We start from the raw sequence: 16,617 nt of genomic DNA on the forward strand, positions 1-16,617 counted from the left end.
CTTGACTACGTAACTGCCTGCCGGGACTCCATCAAAGTCACAAAACCAGCAGGCACAGAGCCCGGCACAGGACTCCCTTTCTAGGCACCCTCCATGTTATGGTTTTCTTTTGAGTAGGTTTGCTAAGCTGTCGGGAACGCACCTTAAGGACAGCGTGTCTCCCCCAGCTTTATGGGGGATGGGAAGGCTTCCTCGGGTGCTCAATGCAAAGTCCCAGCCCCTCTCTGGAGTTCTGATTCAGCAAGTTTGGGTGGTGGTTGTGGGGCGGGGGGGAACGGGGGGAACCTGGGATTCTGAATTTTTGAATAAGCGCTCCACTTGAGCCTGAATATTAGGTAGGGTTGGGAAATACGTCCTCAACTGGAGTTGCGGTGAGCCCTACCTTCTCACACTCCCGCACCCACAACAGAAAGACAAAGGATGGTTTGGTAGACCTGGTGGGCAGTGAATCAAGGTCCGTCTTATTCCCTCCACGGACACACTCAAACTTGTCAAAACCGAGTGTTTCCCAATGTGACTTCTGAGGTACCCTAGTTCCACGAGGCTTGCAATAAAGGGGCTCCACGCTGAAATAGTTTGGGGGAAACAACACTGCATTCTGTCTTACTCTTGGAAATGTCACATTGTGCAATGAAGAAACTCCTTTAATGTCTCATCCCGCGTCTCTGATCCCCCTTTCTCATGCAACACCTAGTCATGCTAATTCTGCCGAATATGTTCCCCAGAAACACTGGTTTATTGCCCTTGGGTCTGGCAGACTCGAGTCCCCAAATATCGGCTTCCGTCTCCTCTGTTCCTGTTTACAAGCACGTCCCCTGTGGACCCCCCATGGCAAGCCACCGACATCGTAAGAACATAAGCCACGGAGGATTCATTTGGTGGGGCGGTGCTGCTGGTCCAGATGCCTGGCCAAGGTCTGCTGACTCCAACCGAACAGCATTTGGTGCCTGTGAACCTTCAAACCAAGTGCTTCAGGACAGGGTCCGAGCTCTCATGCCTTTGGCTCTCGCCCCCACAGTGGCCTTGTCTCTTCCGTGTCTTTGAAGAGTGACAGCTTGAGACCATCAAAGGAAAGAGGATCTTCCGGTCATGGCATAAATAGAGCTGAAGAAAGGATCAGGCAGCCTGGTTTGAGCTCTGTTGGCTCCGGGTGCCCTTGGGACGTCCCAGCTGGACGCTTCTCCTTCAGAGTCCGCCAAGGGGGGCTAGAGCCCCAGATACTCAGCCAGGAACACGGCGAGGATGCGGCTCAGGTTGTGCACCGTGGGGGGGTGCAGGTTGGCCTCCGAGTCGCCAGGCGTGTGCCAGACAGAGGGGAAGGGCATGGAGATGAGGTGGAGTACTGGGACCCCTGTAGGAGAGAGGGGAGGCTTGGTCAGGCCGACGGCCGACCCAGGAGCCCAGACCCAGGCCCGGGCAAAGTTGTCTCACCCCCACCCGGAAGATACTGAGTCCTGGCCCTTGAAGAACTCTGAATGACGATTTTATGCACGTGAGGGCAACGTGTTCGTTGAAAAAACACATCTGGTGTATCTATTGTTCTCAGACACACGTTAGAGAAACTGAATAGTTAATGGATTATGCAAAGACCAGACGAAGGGAAAGAGGCCTTTGAGTTTCCTTACCAGGTAGACTATTAGGCTGTTTTTCTGTTCTTTATTTATAGCTCGTACCTTTTAAAAAAAAAATTTGTTTAAAGCAATCTCTAGGCACGCGTGGGTGGCTCAGTCGGTTAAGCATCTGACTTCGGCTCGGGTCACAATCTTGAGGTTCGTGGGTTTGAGCCCCACATCGGGCTCTGTGCTGATGGCTCAGAGCCTGGAGCCTGCTTTGGATTCTGTGTCTCTCTCTTTCTCTGCCCCTCCCTCGCTCACGTTTTGTCTCTGTCTCTCTCTCAAAAATAAATACATATTAAAAAAAAAAGTTTAAGGCAATCTCTAACACCCAGTGTGGGGCTCCAACTCACAACCCCAAGATCAAGAGTCAGATGCTCTATCTACTGAGCTAGTCAGGTGCCCTTAGCTTGTACTTTTATCACACATGTTCTATTCGAGGCCCTACACTGAGGCCATACACATCCCCACACACCATTTTATCCCTGCAATAATCCTTTAGAGTAATCCTATATTTACCCCTATTTCATAGACGAGGACACCCAGGCACAGAGGCAGGCACAGTGATTCGCCTAAGCTCCCGCCTCTAGTAAACCTGCACAGCAGTAACTGGAACCCAGGACACCTGTCTCCCAAGTCTGTTTTCCTAATCCCTGCACTGCAATGAGTTCCTGTCCTCAGAACACTTTCTTCTGTGTTTGTCAATATCTGTCAATATCCAATATCCTCTGTGTTTGTCAATATCTGTCCCCCCCCACACACTAGACAGGACCCAGGCAGATTATTGTCCATCACTGTATCCCTGACACCTGGCCCAGTACTGCAGTGGGAAATAGTCACTGAATGAATCAATAAAGAAGGCTCTGGAGGGGCACCTGCATGGCTCAGTCGGTTAAGAGTCTGACTCTTGGTTTTGGCTCAGGTTTGTGAGTTTGAGCCCTGCATCAGGCTCCGTGCTAACAGTGCGGATTCTCTCTCTCCCTCTCTCTCTGCCCCTCCCATGCTCATGCTCTCTCTCTCTCCAAAAGTAAATAAGTAAACTTAAAAAAAAAATCATTAAAACGGACTTCAAGCTGTATTACAAAGCTGGAATCATCAAAACAGTATAATACTAGCACAAAAACAGACACTCAGATCAATGGAACAGAATAGAGAACCCAGAAATGGACCCACAAATGTATGGCCAACTAATCTTTGACAAAGCAGGAAAGAATATCCAATGGAATAAAGACAGTCTCTTCAGCAAGTGGTGCTGGGAAAACTGGACGGCGACATGCAGAAGAATGAACCTGGACCACTTTCTTACACCAGACACAAAAATAAACTCAAAATGGATGAAAGACCTAAATGTAAGACAGGAAGCCATCAAAATCCTCGAGGAGAAAGCAGGCAAAACCCTCTTTGACCTTGGGTGCAGCAACTTCTTACTCAACACGTCTCTGGAGGCAAGGGAAACCAAAGCAAAAATGAACTATTGGGACCTCATCAAAATAAAAAGCTTCTGCACAGCGAAGGAAACAATCAGCAAAACTAAAAGGCAACTGACGGAATGGGAGAAGATATTTGCAAATGGCATGTCAGATAAAGAACTCATCAAACTCAACACCCAAAAAAACAAATAATCCAGTGAAGAAATGGGCAAAAGACATGAATAGACACTTCTCCAAGGAAGACATCCAGATGGCCAACCGACACATGAAAAAATGCTCAACATCACTCATCGTCAGGGAAAGACAAGTTAAAACCACAATGAGATACCACCTCGCACCTGTCACAATGGCTAACATTAACAACTCAGGCAACAACGGATGTTGGCGAAGATGCAGAGAAAGAGGATCTCTTTTGGATTGTTGGTGGGAAGGCAAACTGGTGCAGGCACTCTGGAAAACAGTATGGAGGTTCCTCAAAAAACTAAAAATAGAACTACCCTACGACCCAGCAATTGCACTACTAGGCATTTATCCAAGGGATACATACAGGTATGCTGTTTCGAAGGGACACATGCACGCCAATGTCTATAGCAGCACTATCCACAATAGCCAAAGTATAGAAAGAGCCCAAATGTCCATCGACGGATGAATGGATAAAGAAGATGTGGTATGTAGATACAATGGAGTATTACTTGGCAATCAAAAAGAATGAAATCTTGCCATTTGCAACTATGTGGATGGAACTGGAGGGTATCCTGCTAAGCGAAATTAGTCAGAGAAAGACAAATATCATATGACTTCACTCATATGAGGACTTCAAGATATAAAACAGATGAACATAAGGGAAGGGAAACAAAAATAATCTAAAAACAGGAAAGGGGACAAAACATAAGAGACTCTTAAATATGGACAACAAACAGAGGGTTACTAGAGAGGTGTGGGAGGCAGGATGGGCTAAATGGGGAAGGGGCATTAAGGAATCTACTCCTGAAATCATCGTTGCACTATATGATAACCAACTCGAATGTAAATTTAAAAAATAAATAAATAAGATAAATAAAAATGAAAAAAAAAAATAAATAAAAGGTGCCCTAGAATCAGGAAAAAAAAAAAAAAGATTTAAAAAAAAGGCACTGTAGGGGCGCCTGGATGGCTCAGTCGGTTAAGCGGACGACTTCAGCTCAGGTCATGATCTCGCGGTCCGTGAGTTCGAGCCCCGCGTCGGGCTCTGTGCTGACAGCTCAGAGCCTGGAGCCTGTTTTGGATTCTGTGTCTCCCTCTCTCTGACCCTCCCCCGTTCATGCTCTGTCTCTCTCTGTCTCAAAAATAAATAAAGGTTAAAAAAAAAATTAAAAAAAAAAGAAAAAAAAAGGCACTGTAAGGAATGCATATTTGTTCAATGAGTAAATTATAGAGTAAAAATTTAAGAAGCCGTTGTTAATACTCACTATATGCCAAGCACTGCATACGAAGGCATTTTATATACCTACTCTTGTTCAATCCTCCCTACCCTGTGAGTATGAATATACACATACAGGTGTGTTTGTATGTATCTGTCTCTTCGTTTTCTAGAAGAAACATAGGCAAGAGGCTCAGAGAGGCTGGATAATCTGCCTCGGGTCAACCCATGGTAAGCGGCAGAACCCAAGCCTGTCCAGTTCCAAAAATCTAGGTTCTGAACCCCTCTAGCAGATGTCTTCAGCCCTGGCTGTGCCTCAGGATCATCTGGGAGTCTTGCAGAAATAATTCAGAGACCCGAGACTGTGGTTCAGTAGGCCAGAAATGAATGCAACTGGGCATTTCTCGAAGTTCCTTGGGTGATTCTGCTGGGCTGCCAGGGCCTGGAAAGACAGGCCTGGGCTGGAATCCACAATCACTGAGGCACCAACAAGAGTAGCTAACATTTTCTTGAACGCTTCTTATGTGCCATCACCATGCAAGCAACGTCTTTACATGGATTAGCTCAGTCGGTTCCCTCCACGGCTCTGAGACAGGGGTTGCTAGTGACCCCATTTCACAGATGAGAAAGTCGAGGCACGAAGATGTTCAACAACTTGCCACCAGTCCCCAGCCCTGGGAGTGGGCCAGGGCCAGGCCCCATGTGTGCTTTCCTTGGACCCCCGCCCCTCCCCAACCCTCCCTCCTCCCTCCAGCACCTACCTCTGCGGAGGAAGGGGATGTGGTCATCTTCCACAGAGCCAGGGGGCTCCCCGGGCTGGAAGTACATCACCTCCTGGGGATGGGACTGCAGCAGGTTCAAGCGGTGCAGACGCTTCTCTGGAGGTGGTGGCGTTAGAGAGTAAGAGCCAGCCCCTCAGGGTCAGAGGTTCTGCTCACAAGTCAGAGCAGGGCAGGAGGACTGGGCAAAGCACTGATCATCCCGACAAGAATGTAGTTACCCCTTCCTGAAGGCTCACTGTGTACCCGGTCTATTTATTCCCTCTGAGCCTCAGAGGTAGGTACCCCTCCTATTGTCAGTTTTGTGCCCATTTTACAGATAGGAAATTGAGGCTCAGAGAGATGAAGCCACTTGCCCAGGTTCACACAGCCTGTAAGAGGCAGAACCAGAATTCAAACCTGGGGCTATTTGGCCCCAGAGCCCCTGTTTGTAGTCACTGCACTTGATTGCTGTGGGATCTTTGTGTGTTTCTGCCCTAGTGCCTTAGAGGCTAGGGAGGTAGAGGGCAGGCTGGATGACCCCTTAGAGACAGGTGCCTGACTCGGCTGGCCGTCCCTCCCACATCCCAGGCTGGCGCCTGCCTCGGCCAACATCCTTACCTATGCTCCTCAGCCGATGGAACCAGCGGGCCGTGTGAGGAAAGTGACTGTAGAAGTTTGGATTGGGGGCGCCCAGGAGATCAAGAAGCATGAAGAGCTCCTAGAGAGAGAGGCCAGGTGGGATGTGGCCAACCTTGCACGGCCCTCTCCCTCCCTCGCCGGAACCCAGTGGGGCCCTGGTCTTACGATAGCCTGGATCCTGGTGGGGCCTGGGCTGTGGGGTGCAGACTCCATGAGCTGGGCCAGGTGCCGGGAGCCATAAAGGGAGTCCTTGGGTCCCCACTCCTTCAGTGCCTCCTCGCCATCCAAAAAGAGCAGCTGCAGAGTCACCGGGGCTTCCTGTGGGAGCTGGTGGTCAGGGCCCGGACCCATCCACATTTCCTGCCCTCTTGCACAGCTGAGCAGGGAAAACTAGGTCTCCTCCCTCATAGAAGGTGGTGGCCGGAAGTACAGACTCTGAGCCAGACTGCCCTGGGTTCAAATCCTGGCTCGGCCACTTCATAGCTGAGCAGTTATGGGTAAGTGACTTCTCACAGCATCAGATGTCAAAATGGGGTTAATAACAAGTCTCATCACACAGTAGGATTCAAATTCGGGTCCTGGCGTAGTGTCTGGCATATAGTAACTAAAAAGGGTCAGCTCTGATTGTTAGTGTTATTTCTTAGGCTCATTTAGCAAAAGAGACCCACACACGAGTAAGTGTACAAACAGCGAAATACACTTGGGACAAATGCTTCCAAGAATTACAGGGTTCTCGGGGCACCTGGGTGGCCCAGTCGGACTTCGGCTCAGGTCATGATCTCACGGTTCGTGGGTTCGAGCCCCGCGTCAGGCTCTGCACTGACAGCTCGGAGCCTGGAGCCTGCTTCGGATTCTGTGTCTCCCTCTCTCTTGCCCTTCCCCTGCTCACACTCTATCTCTCTCTCAAAAATAAATAAACATTAAAAAAAGAAGAAGAACTATAGGGTTCTAAAAGAGCATAGGTAGGGAGTTGGGGATAAACTAGCCTGGGAAGCACGTCGGGTCTCCTGGGAAGAGACATTTGCACCGAGATGAGTGGGAGCTGGCCTGGCAGAATGGAGCAGAGGGAAGAGTGTCCCCAGGCAAGGAAGCAACATGGATGAGGGCTGAGGCCAGAGCCAGAGAGCTTGGTGGAAAGGCCCGGGGGGATTAGCAAGGGCCTTGTTACAAGGCTCTTGGGCCTTGTTACAAGGGGTTGAGCCAAGGAAGGGGTCTGAGCAGGGGAGGAGCATGAGGAGATTTGTGGTTTCATTCATTTATTCATCCCACACATTTCCACTGACATCCTAATTTATGCCGGGTAATCATCTGGGCGCAGGGAATACAGCAGAAAACCAAGGCAGCCAAATCCCTGCCTGTATGGAGCTTATTCTAGTTGGGGAGACAGACAGACAAAGCGCCATAAAGCCTGGGATGGTGACGGGGGGCTCTTTCAGGGTGGTTGGGAAACCATCTCAGAGGGGGTGACACTGGAGGACCCTTGGAGGAAAGGCAGGAGCCAGCCGGGAAGGTGTCTGTGAAAAGCACATTCTAGGCAGAGCAAAGAGCAAGTGCAAACGCCCTCAGATGGGAGGGACTCTGGGAACTCTCCAGAATCTGAGGAACAGGGAGGAGGTGGGTGGCTAGAGCACAGTGAGGAGGGACAGGGGTGAGAGATGGGAATGGAGAGGTAACAGGGCACACCTCATGGGCCTCTGTAAGGACTCTGGCTCAGGCTTGCAATGAGGTGGGAGCCCTGGGGAGGGTTTCGGGCAGAGGAGGGACAGGATCTGACATTCAGGGGGTGAAAAGATCCCCGTGGCTATGTGTGTGGAGTGGAAGCAGGAAGACACGTCCAGGCAGGGGAGGCTGGTGGCTTGGACCAGGGTAGAGGCAGCCCGGGCCCCCCACTCCTCACCTGCTCCTTGGCTCTACTCAACTCCCTGTCCAGGGCCTGGGCCAGCTCCAGCAGCAGGGCGCAAGGCACGGCCGAATCCGTGGCCCCCACAAAGGGAGCCGACCCAGATGGGAAGAGCTTGGAGTCGTAATGGCAGGCAAGGGTGAGGTGACGGGCAGCCCCTGGGTCCAGCGTGGCCACCACGTTGCCAAAGTCCAGTGGCCCCAGGGGTGTCGAGGCTGTGAAGGGGTCCAGTTCCACATGCCAGCCTGCCGTCAGGGTCCGTAGGGTAGTCTCCAGGAACTAGTGGCAGGAGAGAGGTGGGAGGGTGGGTGGGGACTGGGGACGAGGTCGGGAGAAGGGCCATGTGACCTGAGCCATGCAGAGCGCTTGGGCTGACTCAGGATCCCCACTTCTGTTTAAGTCATTCCCTTGACACACTTTTGCTGAGTCCCTACTGAGTGTGTGTAGTGACCCTGCCTCTTCAAGACTAATCCCAGCTCACTCTTCAATAGCACTCACTGCGTGCCACGCCTGAGTCTAGGAGCCTTATGGGGATAGGACTGTCGATGGCTCGCTCCATTTCATAGATGAGGAAACTAAGGCACAGAGAGGTTAAGAAACTAGTCCAAGGTCACACTCCAAGTGGCTGAGGTCGGATATGAACTCGAGGAGTAGGGATTCAAACGACTCTGGATGCCCCAAAGGGAGGCAATACAAAGATGTTGTTGTGCCAGCTCTGGAGCCAACCTGAAACTTGGTATATCATTTATTAGCTGGGCAAAATGCTTAACTGCTCTGGGCCTCAGTTTCCCCATTTGCATAGTGAGGATCACATTGTTACGCACCTCATGAAACAGTTGTCTAGCACATAGTAAGCTTTGGGGAGCAGTACAGAAGGCAGTACAGCCTGGTGGTTACTAAAGTGGGACTCTAGATTCAGATTATCCCCAGTCAGAGCCCCAGCTCTGCGTCTCAGTTGCTCGAGGGATCTTGGGCAGAATGCCTAGTTCTTATTCCCTGGCAGGCTGCCAGGTCAGGGCTTGGAGGTGGGGCCCCTTACCTTTCTGACTTGGAGATTGCCGGGGCTGCCCGGGGTCCGCACAACCAGCAGGGGGCGCAGGTAAGTGTTCCAGAGACGGTGTGGGTCCAGTTGCCCCACCACCCTCCGCAGCCGGGCTTCAGGGAGGCTTCCGATCAACCGGCCCTTGGGAGGGGGGTAAGATAGGGAAGAGAAGTGCAGAGCATGAGAACAACCCCCATACCGACCCTACCCCGGAGGCCACCTCCCCTAAGAACCCCGGTTCTTCCTAATTCGGGCCTCCAGCATCGGAGGTTTCCAGGATAAATCCTAGATAGACTCAGAAAAGGTCCCTCTAAAATCATCCGGTCCCTCTAAATCCATCAGGTTGCCCACCCCAATCCTGATTGGGAAATCGAGGCTGAGAGAGGGGAAAGGACTCTTCCAAATGGCTGACTTTCGGATTGGAACCCAGAACTCCCAGTCTTACTACTTCCAGACTCTTCCTCTGAGGGAGAACCACCTATTACAGAACAAGCCCGATAGCAACGGGCATGCGCTCTATTGACGGAGACCGCAGCACCTGCGGCTACCGCCGTACGATACAGACACGTCCACCTTGAGACCTCAGGGAAGCGCAGGCGGGGTTAAGTGGTACCCGTGTCCCTGCCCAGCCTCACCCGCAGCTCCCGGCCCCGCGGCAGCTCCTCAGTCTGGCGGTGCCAGCCGCTCCAGATGGTGTAGAACGCCGAGGCCACGGCCAGGGACAGCAGAAGCAGAGGCAAGAAGTGCGCCCGCGGTAGCAGGCGGCGCTTGGGCGGTGAGGGTGGCTCCAAGAGGCCACGTTCCCCCAGCCGTAGCCGGGGCCGCCCGCGGCCCCCGGAAGGCATGGCAGCTTCGCCCTGAAACCGGTCCGGGACCGCGGATAGTTTAGGCCCAGCCAAATCCCACCCCATGGAATCACCGGACCAATGAACAAGAAGAGCGACTACACCATCCCACCCTTTCTCTACGGGTGAAGCCAATGCGGACTCTCGTTCTGAGAGCACGCCTTCCTGTCTCCCTAGGGCTTTGGGGGTTGGTCCCCTGAGGGTTGCACAACCCAAAAGGGAGCGCGGAAGGCATAGGCTCCACCTCAGCGGAAGAAGGGAAACCAATGAGAAATGTGTGATCATGGAAAACATTCGACCTAGGCGCAGGTCCACGCCCCTCGTGTATGAAGGCAAAGGATTGGTTACTCGGAGTCGGAAAGCTCAATAGACCCGAAAAGGACCTTCCCTAATGGAAAAGGGGCGGTGTCCATCCCTGAGGCGAGGAGCCGATTGGCTTCGCGGAGGCCGCGCCCCCGGAGGCAAGGCCGGCGGGCATTTGGAATAGCGTGTCCTTTCCCTCCTTCAGCCTGTGCCACTCTACAGCTAAGTGATTTGAGTCGGACCCGTTTTTTCTCTCCATTCTCGTGAATATCTGCCCCGTACGGTCCTAAAAGACCTGGAACCACTACGCGAGGCTTCTACTCCACCTCCGCGCAGGCCTGGCGCGGATCGCTATGGCAACAGGCCACGCCCCCCCGGTTGGGATTGCGCAGGCGCCAACGGAAGTGGACCACGGGAAACGGAAGTCCCTTCTGTAGCTCTAGTTTCAGAGGCGGGAGCAACGCGGACGAGACGGCGCTGACCTGAGAGCCCAGCCGCTACCGCCATGTGAGGCCGGGCTAGGCTTTGGCGGCGGGAGTGGGGTTGAGGGCGTAAATGTGGCCGCTTATCAGTGATGGGCAGAGGCGGGACGGAGGCAGATTTTAGGGGTAAAGTACGCACTTTTCCACCGATGAGATTGAGGGCGGGCGTGGGGCCCTTGATGGATCCTAAGTTCGGGAGAGAAGGCAGCTTTGTCAGATAATAGGCTAGGAGCTTTCCCAGAGAATTAATCTTATTGAAATGGATTTTGAGGGGAAGAGCCTGCGAAAGGGGAGTGCGGAGTTTTAGAAATAACGGTTTGAGGCATGGGACTCAGCCGGACAACTAGAGCTGGAAACGGTTGGCTTTTCACCTATTTCGCGACTTTTTCGACTAACGAGTCGCCGTAATGATTTCGCTTGTTTATTTATTCATTCTTCAATTCTTGAGTGCTCATGTATCAGACACTGCTTTAGACACGTGGGATAGATATATCAGTGAGTAGCACTCCCCACCCCGCAAGGGAGGAAAACCTGCTGCGGCTTATGGGGTGGGCAGAGGCAGGCAATACATACACTTATAATAAACATGTAAAGCATATGGCATGTTAGGTGACCAGAGCTGTGAGTAAAGAAACAATAGAGCAGGGTAAAAAGAATGGGGAATGCCAGTTTTGAGAGAGATTAACTTAATAATAAGTGCAGAAGGACACATTGAGAGGGCAACACTTGAGCAAAGACCTGCAGACAGAACCACAGAGATAACCTGGGGAGGTATCCAGGCTGATGGAAAACAAATGGAGAGGCCAAAGGTGAAAGTTTGCCTAATACCTTAAAGGACCACCTAGGAGGCCCCTGGTTGGAACCAGAGGTATGGGGGGAGATGCAGGACATTGTAAAAAAAAAAAAAAAAAAAAAGTTGGATTTTACTTTTTACAGAGATGGGAGCCATGGGAGGGTTTTTGAAGAGTACGATGATATAACTTAGGTTTTGATACAACATCCGGGACTACTCTGGAGAACAGACTGTCCGGGCGCATGGGTGGAAGCAGAGAGACAAGTAAGGCTCTGAGGAGCGAGATGGCGGAGGTTTAGGCCATGGTTAGAAATGGTGACACTCTGGATGTATTTTAGAAGCAGATGGCAGGGTTTGCCGACAGATTGAACGGCGGATGTGAGAGAGAAGAGTCAAGTTGATACCAGAGTTTTTGCTCAAGGAACTAGAAGGATGGACACAGGGAAGGCTCTGGATAGAGTAAGTGGGGGCGGTTGGGAGATCTGGAGCTCATCCGAGGATGCGTAAGGTTGGAAATGTCTATTAAGCATCTGAGCTGCGATGCCAAGCGAGAGGGGCTGAGCAGGAGGGTGGGCGTGTTAGGGGGAAGGTTGAGGAGACGCTGAGCGCAAGGCCATGTGACCACCCATGCTCCAGCTCTGGGCCCTCTCACCTACCGCTTCCGTACTTGCCCACGCAGGAGCCTCCTCAACAAGCCCAAGAGTGAGATGACCCCCGAGGAGCTGCAGAAGCGGGAGGAGGAAGAGTTTAACACGGGTCCGCTCTCTGTGCTCACGCAGTCGGTCAAGAACAACACCCAAGTGCTCATCAACTGCCGCAACAACAAGAAGCTCCTGGGCCGTGTGAAGGCCTTCGATAGGTGAGTGCCTGGCTCTTGGAAGGTGTTCCGTCCAGGCCTGCAGAGGCGGCCCCAGCTCCAGTATGAGGAGCCCAGACACAAGGTTTTCAGAGTCCTGGGGCATAAGCCTCTCCAGACCTCGAGGTGTGCAGTACAGTAGTTAACGGGCATGTACTTGGGAGCCGGTCTTCCTGGGTTCGCGTCCCAGCTCTGCCTCTTAGCAGCCGCGACACCTTCGGGAGCTAACTTTCTCTCTTCCGTACCGTGGCAGTAATTCTGGTGGTTGCAAAGATTCCGTGACTTAATACACGCGGCATCTGATCAAGTCATTAGAAGTACAGCATCTGGTGGGGCGCCTGGGTGGCTCAGTCAGTTGAGCCTCCGACTTCGGCTCAGGTCATGATCTCACGGTTTGTGAGTTCGAGCTCCGAGTCGGGCTCTGTGCTGACAGCTCAGAGCCCGGAGCCTGCTTCTAATACTGTGTTTCCCGCACCCACTTGTGCTCTGTCTCTGTCTCTCTCTCTCTCTCTCGAAAATAAATACACATTTAAAAAAAAATGAGGGGCGCCTGGGTGGCTCAGTCGGTTGAGCGTCCGAGACTTCAGCTCAGGTCACAATCTCGCGGTCCGTGAGTTCGAGCCCCGCGTCGGGCTCTGGGCTGATGGCTCAGAGCCTGGAGCCTGCTTCCGATTCTGTGTCTCCCTCTCTCTCTGCCCCTCCCCCGTTCATGCTCTGTCTCTCTCTGTCTCAAAAATAAATAAAACGTTAAAAAAAAAAAAATTAAAAGAAGGACAGCATCTGGCACACAGGAAGCTCTTAATCAGTGTTTGCAGCTATAACATAGAATGTCTAACATCAAGTACCCATGCTTGGGACTTTTTTAGGCTCCAGAGACACAGCAGTGACTAAAGCAAAGTACGGGATAGCTCCTGTACTCAGAGAGCTTGTGCTGTAGGTAGGGAAGCCGACAGCAAGCACAGGAATAAGCTGTCATGAGAAAAGTAAAGCCAGGTGAGAGTATGGAATGCTGGGAAGGGGGTGCCATCCTAGACGGTGACGTGAGAGGCCCCATAGGAAGAGGCAGCGGTGAACACCCGAATCAAATAAAGGAACAAGCTAGGATCTGAGAGTTTCAGCCAGAGGGAACAGCAAGTGATTTTTTTCCTCTTGGAGCCTCAGTTTCTTCTCCAGGAGATTGAGACCGAGACCAGGAAGTGCCGAGCCCAAGGAGGCAGGTGGACCTGGCCTTGAACACAGGCTCTGCCACTTCTAAAATGTCATCCCACTGTGCGCAGTGTCCTGCTCTGGAAGCCGGAGATGACACTCGTGTTTACCTCCCGGGGGTAAGCTGCAGTGAGGATTGCTGGGTCAGTGCTCAGAAAGTGCTCAGAAGAGGCCCGGGGCGCTTGATAAGCGCTCAGTAGGTGGTGGTTCGTTTTCTATGTAGGATATATATTTTATTATATATGTTTTTTATGTATGATATAGATCAGCCTCCCACCCTAGTATGTATCCTGCCACATTTGACTCACACACACACCCGGGGGCTCCTTCGTGGTGTTTGCCGACAGCTTTATTGAGGTCTCATTGGCATGTCGTCGCTATCGTGAATTTAGTTGTTTTTAAGATAGAATCTTCCACGTGCTCTTCTGCGTCTTGTTTTTCACACATATCCGCGGTCTGAGAACATCACTGCAGGTCAGCGAAGGCATTCTTTTTTTTTTTTTTTTTTTTAATGTTTATTTATTTTTGAGAGAGAGAGAGAGTGTGAGCAGGGGAGCAGCAGAGAGAGAGGGAGACAAAGAATCGGAAGGCTGCCTTCCCCAGGAAGCCCTCCATGGCAAATTCCTCGGGTCTCCTTACGAGTTCTCATGCAGACAGACAGAGGAGGGTGCTTTTTCTTTCTTTATTTTTAAAAAAAAAATTTTTTTTTAACATTTATTTATTTTTGAGACAGAGACAGAGCATGAACGGGGGAGGGGCAGAGAGAGAGGGAGACACAGAATCGGAAGCAGGCTCCAGGCTCCGAGCCATCAGCCCAGAGCCCGACGCGGGGCTCAAACTCACGGACCGCGAGATCGTGACCTGAGCTGAAGTCGGACGCTCAACCGACTGAGCCACCCAGGCGCCCCTAGCTTTTTCTTTATTTTTAAATCACTGCTGGAGCACCTGGGTGGCTCAGTCGGTTAAGCCTCTGACTCTTGATTTCGGCTCAGGTCATGATCTCGCGGTCCGTGGGATCGAGCCCCGTGTCGGGCTGTGCGCTGACAATGCGGAGCCTGCTTGGGATTCTCTCTCTGTCTTCCTCTCTCTCTGCCCCTCTGGCATGCCCCTCCCCTTCAAAAAAAATAAACAAACTTTAAAAAATAAATCCGTGCCAGTGGCCTACCACGCAGTTTTAGACCTCGGCTTTTTCACTTAACGGTATCTCAGGAATGTTTCCATATTGGTACACACTACTTTTTTTTTTTTTTTTTTTTTCAAGTGCTAATGTGTTCACATCATTCCAAAAACAGTAATAGCACTCCAGTGGCAAGTTTCCATCCAGCTTGTCCCCAGTCCACCTAGGTCACCTTACTGCTCCCGGTCTCTGAGCGTCTTCCAGGATTCTGCATTGTGCAAGCCAAGCGGGTGGTATATATGCTTCTCCTACCCTCTTTCTTCCCTTCAGAAGATCACTTTCCATGCACACTTGGCCTTTTTCACTCAGCAGTCCCTCCTGGATATCACTCCATAGCGAGGCACAGAGTTTCTCTGCTCTTCTTTTTTTTTTTTTTTTTAATTAATTAATGTTTACTTATTTTTGAGAGAGAGAGAGCGAGTGCGTGCAAGCAGGGGAGGGGCAGTGAGGGAGGGAGACACAGAATCCAGAGCAGGCTCCAGGCTCCAAGCTGTCAGCACAGAGCCTGACGCGGGGCTCAAACTCATGGACCGAGAGATCGTGACCTGAACCGAAGTCGGACTCTCAACCAACTGAGCCACCCAGGCGCCCCTTTAATTTTTTTTTTTTTTTTAATGTTTATTTTTGAGAGAGAGAGGAGACAGAGTATGAGCAGGGGAGCGGCAGAGACAGAGGGAGACACAGAATCGGAAGCAGGCTCCGGGCCCCGAGGTGTCAGCACAGAGCCCGACGTGGGGCTCGAACTCACGAACCGTGAGATCATGACCCGAGCCGTGGTGGGCCGCTTACCCCACTGAGCCACCCAGGTGCCCCTGCTTCCCCACTCTTCTTAACGACTTTCTTTTCTTGTTAGCACTTGGTCACATTTCCTCATATCCTTCTATCCCTTCACCCAGCTTGAATTGTTCTTCTTAGCAGTTAACATAACCTGAGAGCACTTCTGGTTCCTTTGTTTACTCGCTTGGCATCCTTCTGTCCTCACTGGGACGCAGGCCCCGTCAGGGCGGGGATATCCTGTTTCATTCACTGCCCTGTTCGTGGCAAGTGTTTGTTGAGGGAGCTAATCCAAACCGTCCTCAGCCGTGTCCCCCTGGCACCCTGAGCAGGACTACAGTGGAGGCGTCATGTACACCATAGGCCCCTGCGGCCTCTGTTCCTCTAAAGAGAAGCAGCATCCCTGCTGGTGCCTTTAGACGCACTTGGAGTTCAGAAGAAACACAGGCAGACCCATTTTGCTTGCCTTTATCCTGGGCCAGTCCCTTATCATAAGTCTTGACAAGAATAAGAATACTGTATTGATTTTTTTTTTTTTAATTATTTATAGAAAGAGAGAGGGGAGGGGCAGAGAGAGAGAGAAAGAATATCCCAAGCAGGCTCCACGTTCAGCACAGAGCCCGATGCGGGACTTGATCCCCTGACCCGGGGATCATGACATGAGCCGAAATCAAGAGGAGGGCGCTGAACTGACTGAGCCACCACCCAGGAGCCCTCTGTATTGATTCATTTCATCGAGACGCTGTACGAGGGAGGTGTTGCAAATGGCTCCATTTTAGAGAGGAGGACACTGAGGCACGGAGGGGTGAAGTTCGTTGCCCAAGCCTCAACCCGAGGACTTGTAGAGGTGGCCTGGGAGCCCCAGCTGTCCTGGCCCCGGGCCGGCACCTTCTCCCATGCTGCACTGCTGGAAGAGGGTGGGCGGAAGGCTCCCACCTCACTCCTGGTGCCTCCCCACCCCCTGCCCCCACCAGGCACTGCAACATGGTGCTGGAGAATGTGAAGGAGATGTGGACCGAGGTCCCCAAGAGCGGCAAGGGCAAGAAGAAGTCCAAGCCAGTCAACAAGGACCGCTACATCTCCAAGATGTTCCTGCGCGGGGACTCCGTCATCGTGGTCCTGCGGAACCCGCTCATCGCCGGCAAGTAGGGGCCTCGTCCCCGCTGTCATCCTGCGAAGACCTGCCCTCTGTAATGGGAATAATAAAGTCCTGTGTTTTTCTTAGTGACATCTGTCTGTTCCCAGAGCCTTGTGAGCGAGGCAGACTCGGGAGGGAGGCAGCTGGGCGTGGGGCCGGGCGCTGGAATCGGGACCTCTCTGAGCAGGTGAAGGGTCCCGTCTCTGCCCCTTCCAGGCCTCACTTTTCCCGTCTGTGAAACGAACAGGTTGGATACAGA

At 52.0% G+C, this 16,617-nt stretch overlaps 2 protein-coding genes across 2 annotated transcripts; one reads left to right on the forward strand and one right to left on the reverse strand.

The window, feature by feature from the left end:
• Positions 1-618: 618 nt before the first annotated feature.
• On the reverse strand, positions 619-10,253 carry QPCTL (glutaminyl-peptide cyclotransferase like). Its single transcript, XM_060651494.3, has 7 exons — positions 9,420-10,253; positions 8,782-8,925; positions 7,740-8,021; positions 6,008-6,160; positions 5,822-5,921; positions 5,204-5,320; positions 619-1,351 (listed from the first exon to the last, which is right to left on the reverse strand). The coding sequence occupies exons 1-7, from the start codon at positions 9,921-9,923 to the stop codon at positions 1,206-1,208; spliced, it is 1,446 nt and encodes a 481-aa protein (XP_060507477.2). The 5' UTR covers positions 9,924-10,253; the 3' UTR covers positions 619-1,205.
• Positions 10,254-10,310: 57 nt separating this feature from the next.
• SNRPD2 (small nuclear ribonucleoprotein D2 polypeptide) lies at positions 10,311-16,448 on the forward strand. The gene is made up of 3 exons (XM_060651498.2): positions 10,311-10,439; positions 11,887-12,066; positions 16,195-16,448. Coding segments are annotated over exons 1-3 (357 nt in total). The 5' UTR covers positions 10,311-10,437; the 3' UTR covers positions 16,370-16,448.
• Positions 16,449-16,617: the final 169 nt, after the last annotated feature.

Source organism: Panthera onca, chromosome E2 (assembly GCF_046562875.1).
Source record: "Panthera onca isolate mPanOnc1 chromosome E2, mPanOnc1 haplotype 2, whole genome shotgun sequence".
Lineage (NCBI taxonomy): Eukaryota > Metazoa > Chordata > Mammalia > Carnivora > Felidae > Panthera > Panthera onca.

Excerpts from the sequence above, each read along its gene's own strand:
- QPCTL (XM_060651494.3), bottom strand. The coding sequence starts at position 9,923 with ATGTTTTCCATGATCACACATTTCTCATTGGTTTCCCTTCTTCCGCTG. Across the intron at positions 5,922-6,007 it reads CCACCAGGATCCAGGCTATC|GAGCTCTTCATGCTTCTTGA; the intron begins GTAAGACCAGGG and ends CTCTCTCTCTAG. Across the intron at positions 1,352-5,203 it reads CATCCCCTTCCTCCGCAGAG|GGGTCCCAGTACTCCACCTC; the intron begins GTAGGTGCTGGA and ends TCTCTCCTACAG.
- SNRPD2 (XM_060651498.2), top strand. Across the intron at positions 12,067-16,194 it reads CGTGTGAAGGCCTTCGATAG|GCACTGCAACATGGTGCTGG; the intron begins GTGAGTGCCTGG and ends TGCCCCCACCAG.